Genomic DNA, 9,661 nt, shown 5'->3' on the forward strand with positions numbered 1-9,661 from the left:
TCACAGTAATGATATTCAGGAACTTGTTGACTTATATACTTTCTGTATAAGGAAGGAACTCTTTCTTTCACTGATGCTAAAGAAAAACAGGGCCTCTCACTGTGGGTCATTTTCACCTTGGGGTAGGAAGGAGGAACATAAGTCCTGAAGAATTGGTAACAGGAAGCATCTCTGTGGAAACACCTGATTTTATTATACTTTTTCCTTTTTTGTTTGGATTGTTTTAATTTTCTGTGAGACAGAGTGGCTCAAGTGGAAATTCCCATGTGGTAAAATTAGGGGTTTCTCATAATGTGCTGAGAGTCAGTGATTTCATTTTTAATCTGGTCGTAGAGACACTACATTTTCAGAAAAGGGTATGGATTTAGTTTAAAGAATAGAAAGAAGATCCATCTTTTGTTACTTTTGGTAAATAACTTCTGAGTAACATAAACAACCCTCACGTACACTATCCCGCTGTGTTCCTATCAAGTCTGAAAGGCCAGCACTTAGCCAGTATTGTTTGGGTCTGTAACCATATTTTGTAAAGCAGAAGCTTGAAGGTTGAGGTGGCTCCTGAGAGAGGAGGCTGCAGCCCATGGGACAGATGCAGTGCGATTGCTCTTGGTGGCCACAGCAGGGTCCTGTCTCTTTCAAGCACATTCAGAAAAGCCTGTGCGGCTCAGTGAGAACAGCTGCCCTCGGAGCAGAGATTAATCATGTGTTTGTGGAGGGTTTTTGCCCTGCTTTCTTTTTCTGTTTAAAATTTTCACATTGTATGGATCCCAAAGTGTTTTAATACTTCAACCCTGAAGACTATGAAAAGTGAACCAGGGAGCTCTGAGCTACTCATTTCTATCTTGACTAGATTTATTTGTGAGAGCATCTGTTTTCTGATATTGAGACACTTCCTCTTCCACTGTTATTTCCTGTGACTCATGCTCAGTGTATTTGTTCAGGTTTCATGGAATTTTCCCAAATATCAACGTTTGGTTGGTTTTGAAGATGTAAATTGTATTGTCCCAGTAAATGAGCGTGGGAGTGTGTGGCTGTGGCTGGGTGGCTGCAGATTGAGGGGGAATTTACAGAAAAGCTTCAGTTGCTAATGAAAATGTTAGTTTCTAATAATCAAGTCCCTAAAAGTGCCCTGAAGGACATGTTTTGGTTCTAAAATGAAGTTTTTATTCTCACCCTTAAAAAATAACTTGTTCTGTGTGATGGGTTTTATAATGAATACACCTTCCTGTGTTCTCAAGCGAGAACCTGAGAAGAGAAGATAATATAAGTGATGTTTTTGTTGTTGTTGTTGTTTAATACAAATACGAGTGTAGGCATGCTGACTGCCTCTTGGTGATGATTCCATGGGGTAGAACTAGCAGTACCCTCAACCTGAAGATGTGGCCCCAGGAAAGCAAAAACCTGCAGTGAGAGGTCATTTGATTTCATGATCAGAGAAGGGGAAAGCATCTGAAAATTTGATTTATTGGCTCACTGGGCCAACAGAATATACCCAAAAAAGATGAAAACAGCGTCAGAGCTGTTTGTATGGCTTATCCTTTTCCTCTGCAGGCTTCCCAGGCTGCTCAGGAAGCTGAGATCAATGCCAGAAAGGCCAAAAACTCAGTGAACAGCCTCCTCAACATGATCAACGACCTCTTGGAGCAACTGGGTAAGTGACCACGCGCGGTCCTTTTCTTCTGTGTGAATAAGTCACACTGTACCTGGGATTGGATATCGTTCACTCAAAGGCAGAATCCCTTTAAAGTCACCCATTGAATTATGAATATTTCTTCTAGTTCTTACTTATTTAAAAGTGCCATATAAAATAAGTATGTGTCTTACACAAGGGAACCTTTAAGAGCAACCTGAATTATTAATTATAATATTCACATGTTCATCAACTTTAATGAGCAAAATGAATTATGACTCAGATGTATTAATCCACTAGTGCTTACTAGGTGCATTCTGTGGACCTTAATCCAAAGAAAACAGTACAGTCTGGGGATTGTCTTTAAATTTTGAAGAGACACTGCCAGCTTGTAGGGTTCATTTTTGGTCCAGGTTCATGGGGCAATTAATCAGTATTTTTTTTTTCTTAGCTCATTCCATTAGCAGAATGTCTTTGAGGAATTTTAAAAGAATTTCAGTGATAAAATAAAAGAATACTTTAAACTGGGCATGACTTCATTGCCGGGAATTCTGTTCATTTGCCGACTAAAGCACAATTATTTTATGCCAAAAGAGAGAGAAAAACTTGATTTGTTAAGGAAAGATAAGCATATGGAAACCTTGTTCCCATCTTGGTAGGGAGCAGATGTACTTTTGTCACCAAATTCTATTACAAGGTGGCAGTACTCTAGTCTGGACTCTTCAGAGTGAGGCATTGTATTTTAATTTGCTAGCCTTTACAGATTGGTGTGTTTTGTTTGGTGCTGTTTGTTTTGTTTTTTGTTTTTGTTTTTTTCCCTTTGAGGGAGAATTTTTTTTTAATGTCTCAAATGTCAAGAATAATAAATAATGTGCCAGCTGGTGGGTTTAAAATGAAAGTTAGCTAGAAGAGAGAGATGTTCGTGGAAGAAAGAGCTGGACTTTAAAATTAGTCAGACTTGGGTCAGAATCTTTGCTTTGTGGCCAATAGGTTATACATACTTGGGCAAATTATTTAATATCTGAGAATCACTGAGGTAAATGGTCTTATGCGAACTTGATCAGCTGGAATATGCCTGAAGTGCTGTCACTTGTATCTGCTTTCATTTGTTACAGAGCCTTCTTTTTCTTGCTTCATTCAAAGTGAGGCTTTGGTGAAATTATGTCAGCATTTCAGCCTTGGCCATTTTCCATAGGAAGGTTCCCAACAGTGTCCAGTTCCCAAAAGCAGACAGTGCCCCAGCCAGCCAGCCCATCCTCCCTGGAATCTAGGAGTTTGAGGGCTCAGGCTCTCCCTGCCTTGGAATTTTTGCATTCTTCAGATGGCACTAAAATGACACACAGACTACCTGTAGAAACCTGGAAAGGGCATTAAATGTTACCAGGTGACCTTCCGAACCACACTTGGAGTGTAGGGTACAGAACACTGTAGCTGTGCATTGAGAAAATGTTCTGCAAAGAACTGTCTTCTCAGAAAAAAGCTTCTGGCCCAATATCTTATATGAGTTCTGACCCACCTCTGCTGGGCCAGGTCAGTGTTTGTGCTTGGCTTGCAGTGTCTGTGCCCTTGTACACAATGATGACCCGCAGGTCAGGGCCACCATGGTGTGGTGGCAGCTGCTGGGTTAATGCTGAGAAAGGCTCCCGGAGGTACCCGAGTGAGGTTCTAGGTCTTGCTGAAGGTGTCTGTACTCTTCTCTATGCTTTCTGGCCCTTTAGGTCAGCTGGACACAGTGGACCTGAACAAGCTCAATGAGATTGAAGGTACCCTGAACAAAGCCAAAGACGAAATGAAGGCCAGTGACCTTGACAGGAAAGTGTCCGACCTGGAGAATGAAGCCAGGAAGCAGGAGGCTGCCATCATGGACTACACCCGTGATATCGAGGAAATCTTGAAGGACATCCACAACCTGGAGGATATCAAGAAGACCTTACCGTCCGGCTGCTTCAACACCCCGTCCATCGAGAAGCCCTAGCATCGAGAGGGCTAGAAGACAGCATCCCCTGCTGGGGGACCATTTGTGAGGCCACAGAGTGCCTTGACACAAAGATTACATTTTTCAGACCCCCACTTCTCTGCTGCTCTTCATCACTGTCCTTTTGAACCAGGAAAAGTCACAGAGTTTAAAGAGAAGCAATTAAAACATCCTGAACTGGGAACAAAGGGTTCTATCTAATAAAGTCTCTCTTCCACTCCTGTTGCTACCTTACCCACATTTTCCCTTCCAGTTTGCAGGAGGACGAGATATCCTGCACTGATGTCCTGTGAGTGCTCGAATGCCAGGGCAGCATCCCTCCCCTCTTGCATCGACACCAGCAGAGCTCCTCAGTCTCGGTACTCTTGTTTCTATGAAGGAGAAGTCTGGCTACTAGTTGTAGCATTGTGATGGCCAGTATACCCAGTCCACGGATGAAGAAAGTGCGTCTGCATCTTCTGACCTCCTCCTTGTAAGCAAAAGGCAATAAATATCCTGTGCCAAAGGGACTGGTCATTTAGAATGTGGGTAGCCATCCATCAGTCCTGCTCGCTGTTTAAGTTTAGGAACTGAGCCATCCATGGGTCAGGGTATAGTTATTTATGAGAGTCTCCAGGAGAACGTGGCTGACAAGGCTGAAGATTTTCTCTTATGTTAATAATTGACTAGGAAGATAAGCTTTTTTTCAGATCTTTGGGCAGCTGATAATTTAAATCTGGATGGGCAGCTTGCACTCACCACTAGACCAGTAGACCTCTTCTGATATTCTTATAAATGGACCTTACTCTGAAGAAACAGGGAGATGATAACCACTAAAGTTTCTTTCAAAATCAAACATCCCAGAGCTATTTTAGTATGTTACTCTTGGAACTAGTGTTAAAATACCTGTCAGACAGCACTTGGTCCCTAAGATCTTGACAAACACAAGAACAACCTCCTCATCCTAGTCTTTTCTAGCAGAGGGATGAAACGTAGGTGGAAACTATAGTGTCGGGACCTCACGTGTGCATGTTTTTTCCTTCTTTTGGAGAGAGATGGAACATTTGACCCTTAGCTCCAGTCTTCTTCTTTTTCCGCCTTCTGGAATTCCTCAGAACACATTGTTGTCTGCCAAATCCTGGTGGCAAATGCTTGCACTGTTTCATGCAGCAGCCAATACCCTAGTTCCTGCACTTTGTGATTCACCCACTGTAGACCTCCCCTCTGGATGTAGAGGGGAGAACCTTGTGTGGAGTTTCCTAGTGGGCTTCTCAGCCTTCGGTCCTCAGCTTTGTGGTTTTCTAAGACCACAGTGTGACAGTTCCCTACCACGCCCCCCTCCCTCCTACCAACCTGCCTTTGAGATTCACATATAGCCTTTAACACTATGCAACTTTGTACTTTGTGTAGCGGGGGGAAAGAAACTATTATCTGACACACTGGTGCTATTAATTATTTCAAATTTATATTTTTGTGTGAATTTTTTTCGTTTATCATGATTATAGAGTAAGGAATTTATGTAAATATGCTTGGTCCTGTTTCTAGAACAGCACTGTCTGTTCACATCTTGGCTCAGTTTTTTCCTCTTCACCGGCCTGTCATTCCTGCCTTGCCGCCTCTCCTTCCATCTAGACTTCCTTGGGTTGTATTTGTGTCCCAGACGCTGCTCTCCGCCTCGTGTTTGCAGCTTGTCCGTTGTCTAACATGGACATCAGCACGCTTTCCTCCATAGAGGGAGTCAGGCCTCCTCCACGGCATCCCCAGGACCCCGCACTGTTCTTAATGCCCGTTCCAGTATGCATGGGATCAGGAAAGTTTGCCAAGGGGGATCTAGTTAGCCAGGGATGAGCTAGAAATGCCCTTTCTAGCAAGGCATTGATAAGGGAGTGCGTTATGACGGGCTTTGGAGGGCATCTGGGGCCGTGCTGCTGATGGGGAGGCGGAAGGGGTGGTGTGCACACTTCTTGGTCCCATTTCCTGTTTCTGTCTCCTTGGGGTGTACCACACTCCCCCATAAGGTCCTGACTGGGCCTGCCCACGCTTTCACTCTTGCTCTCCTCTGCCCATTCTGTTACCACGGAGGGATGGCCCCTTCTTGCCAGGTTTTCCCATCAGTGGTTCCCGGCTGGTTCCTCTTATTAAGTGGCCACAACTTCACCTGTGCATCTTGGTCACAGTTGCAGGGAAAGGACTGAAAGGACAATTGGGACAGGTTCACTCCAGCAAGTCTTAGGCCATGGTGGGGTTTTGTTGTTGTTGTTTTGGTTTGTTTGAGAGGTTTTCTCCTCCATCTGTGTGGTATATTTTTAAACAGAATTTTATTTTTAAAATGAAAGTTCTTTACAAGACAATACCTTAATTCCACTCCTGCAATATAGCCATTATTTTATTGTATCGCTGCAGTTGTCTTTGTCTTATGAAACGGACAGATGGCTGCTGCAGATTGCTGGGTGTCACAGGGGATAGAAACTGTTATTTTTCCCTGGAATTTTCCCTTTTGATTCCAACTGTGGCCTTTTGTATGTGCCTTCACTTTAGCTGTTTGCCTTAATCTCTACAGTCATGCTCTCCAGGGTGGTTAATAAAAACGCAACACTTGGCATTTTTTATGTTTAAAAAAAAAAAGAACAGTATTTTATTTATAATAAAATCTGAATATTTGTAACCCTCAATTTGGTGTGGCCTGAGTGTGGTACTGGGGATATAGATGTTCTTAAAGATCTGATGAATGAAAAACTATTCGTTGTGTCTTTGGGTGAACTCTTTTCTTGAGAACAATCTAAGACTTTTTTTTTGTATATACCTTCTTTAAATTGGGATACTTCAATATAGTCCTTAAGTTGGCAGACTTCTCTGTAAAAGAGCTAGACTGTAAGTATTTTAGGCTTGTAGATTCAGTCTGTGTTGCAGCCCCTCAGTTTCGGTCTTGTAGCACAGAAGCAGCCCTAGGCCATATGTCAGCACATGAGCCTGGCTGTACTCCAGTAAAACTGCTCACAAAAACAGGTCAGGGGCCTGCGGGCTGGAGTTCACTGGACGCCTGGTTTAGTCTCAATACTCAATACATGATGACTGAGATCTATGTTTAATGACAGGCGTCCTGAAATAGTAAATGCATGTAAAATGTGTCTTTCCACCTTTCCATGCACACATGTGTTCAGCTAAAGACAGTTTCTTTAGAAGACTGGAAACACTCTCAAACCTATGACAGAATAAAAGGAAAAAGTAGCGGGCTGCCCCAACAGGCCCAGAGCAGCTCATCGTACCTCGACCCTCCTGGAGGGTGGACCTGCCTGAAGTGACCCGAGACTCAAGGAGGCATTTTGGAGCCAGAGACAGCAGGAATGCTCCGGGCCTGCAGAGCCCTTCCCCTTGCTCTTCAATATTCTGCATATTGCCCTGGGTCTCTGTGCGTCCTTGCCACTTTCCCAATCTTATAAATTGTTACAGCTATGGTACCTGTAAAGAAGAACCTGAACACTCTAATCGGACTTCCTGGGAGGAAGCTTTAGAGGGCACTAGTTACTAGTTTTTTTTTACCCTTCTTTACCTGGGTGGTTCCCCCCCCCCCCAATTGCAGGGTCTGAGATGCAAATGTAAATCCTTTACTGTGTCAGAGTTAGGAGTGGAATTTCTAAAAGTTTTTCCTTCCCCATTTGTCATTTTAGGGACAGCAGCTTCTCAAAAGTTGCTACTAAATTTTAATAATCTGATTCAAAATTTCCCTGCAAATTTACTCCTCAAGTAAACATTCCAGCCCTTGATAAATCTGAACTCAACCAGCTCCACTTCCATTAGACTCAAAATGAGATGATGGAAGGAGGCCCCAGTACCCAGTAGGGTCAGGAGGTGAGAAAGCTGCGGACACCTCCCTGAGAGGAAGAGGGGCCCAGCCCAAAGGAAAGATTAGCTCTCTCCAGGCCTGTGGCCTGTGTTTGCATTGGCCTCCTAGAATGGCCATTCCCCTTCTACACTAATGAGTGAAATTCTAAATGATGAAGTCAAAAAAAGAAGAAAGAAGAAGTGTTTGCCAAGGTCCAGTGAAAAGCCAAAAAGTCCCTGATTTAAAATTCAAATGTGAGAAACCTGTTAACATTTTGAAAGCTGTCTGTCACATGTGTATCTTTGCTTTTACTCTTCTTCCTAGAGCATTCTCAGGACAAGTATGGCCTCAAGTCAGGGTGTCACCTTCTCTGTTGCAATGGGTCAGCTTCCTGGGTCACCACCCTCCTAGCCTTGCACTTCTTCTAAAAGGCCCTTGGGCCTAGGATTATTGTTCAGGTGGCCTCACCCGTATTTCCCCCATCTCTTTGCTGCATCACCAAGATCAGGGTCTGTGCTTCTCCTGTTTGCATCCTCAGGGCCCAGAGGCACACAGCAGTCCTTCAGCTAGTGTGAAGAGGATTGGCTTTCCTCATCCCAAGCCTGTTTCTTTTTTCCTACTGTGAGCAGAGAGAAGAGAGTTCCACCCAACAGCGTTCTGCACCCTCGGTACTCCCACCTCAGCACAGACTGGCTACTTGTTTGCAGGAAGATAAGCAAAACCACCTGCATCCAAAGGCACAGAACACGCCCACACTTCCATGTAGTCTGCATCCTGCTAGCGCAGTCTGGTCTGGGAGGCCTGTGCTATCTAGCTCTGCGGGATGTACTCACAACCCTTCAGTAGCCCATCCCAAGTCATAGCACTAATTCCCTTTCTTTTTTTCTAACTTTTGGGAATGATGCCAGTAAATTTCGGCCAATGAGTTATTTTATCCCATTGGTCATTAATATAGGCCATAAGTAATTAATACAGGCCATAAAATTACTACTTAATTTTATGGCCTGTATCAATATAGTTTATATTTATTTCCATGAAAATTAAGCATCAGGCCCTTGATCGGGAATGTAATCTATTACATCATTGTTCCATAAGTCTTTTTCACCATGGCTAGTAACAAAAAATACTCTACTTGAACCTCAGACCAATGTTTTTGGGGCCCATCCTATGAACCCTTGGCATATTCACCATCCAGCTGCCCCCATACCAAGGTCCTCTGCAACCATCAAATCTGTTACATGTTAGTTTTTTTAGAGTTAAAAATTTTTCTAGTGCAAATCTTTTTGGACTATTCAGTGCCCACCTTCTGGGATGTAGTCTTCACTGTCCTTACTTTCCTGGGTAGTTGACCCCAGCCACTTTTTCCTGGCATGGTTCTTTCCTCCTGACCATGGCCTCTAAGTGGGGGTTAGTGCCGAACAAGCACAAGTCCAGCCCTGAACAGATCTGTCTGGGAGATGTGCCGTCCGAGAGTAGATTACAAGTCCCCGGCTGCTGAGCCAGCATCCAGGATAAAGGTTCAAGAGGCACAGCTATGATTTCTATGATTACACGTTCCGCGTGGTCAGAGTTTGTGTTGCGACTTGCTGCCCTTCTCAGCTCAGACAGTCTGCTCTCTCCTGTCTCGGTTGGGCTGGCTCAAAGGATCACACCTGGCCGGTTTTGCCACGTAGATTTAAGATGAGCTGCCCTTTTTAAGTGCTGAGGGACTCAAGGAGGAGTGGTACTACCAAGTTAGCTTGATTTTTTTTTTTTTTTAAAAAAAGCACCCTCCTAATAATTTTTTTTCATTTGCATCTCATTTGAGTAGGGTCTCAGTTTGACCTATGAGGGAATTCAAAGCATGGTAAGCTGCTGCATCCTACCCCTGTGTCAGTAGTTGTCTTCTTCCTTCTCATGATTTTGATTCATTTTTTTAAGAACCCCTGTTATATAATCATAATTTATCATAAGTTACGTTGTATCCCCTTTTTGAAGATAGCAAAGCAGAATTACTAAGTAGAATCTGATTGTCCTCCAGAAACCTGAGCCACACCACGCAGTTCCTGCCCGTCCTGCTGCATCTCCCTTCCCTTCTCTTCCCTGACTCGACTCAGGGACAAGTGCCCAAGGCCAGTTCAACTGGGTAATTTTGCCTAATGATGAATTCATATGAAATTAACTCTCATTGGAGTAGCCCTATTCCTTTTGCTTTTTTCATAACTTTAATCAGTTTTGAAATTTTTCCTTCCCTCAGTGCTAAGGATGGCACCCAGGG

General features: G+C 43.6%; 1 protein-coding gene across 1 annotated transcript in view; it reads left to right on the forward strand.

Annotated features, from left to right (window-relative positions):
• Lamc1 (laminin subunit gamma 1) overlaps positions 1-6,253 on the forward strand; it is a 110,305-nt gene extending 104,052 nt beyond the window's left edge. The window contains exons 27-28 of the mRNA XM_005319715.5: positions 1,549-1,648; positions 3,346-6,253. Of these exons, the coding sequence (XP_005319772.2) occupies positions 1,549-1,648; positions 3,346-3,602 (357 nt within the window). The 3' untranslated portion in view covers positions 3,603-6,253. The remainder of the gene's footprint in view (positions 1-1,548; positions 1,649-3,345) is intronic.
• The last annotated feature ends 3,408 nt before the right edge of the window (positions 6,254-9,661 follow it).

This window comes from Ictidomys tridecemlineatus, chromosome 10 (assembly GCF_052094955.1).
Source record: "Ictidomys tridecemlineatus isolate mIctTri1 chromosome 10, mIctTri1.hap1, whole genome shotgun sequence".
Taxonomy (NCBI): domain Eukaryota; kingdom Metazoa; phylum Chordata; class Mammalia; order Rodentia; family Sciuridae; genus Ictidomys; species Ictidomys tridecemlineatus.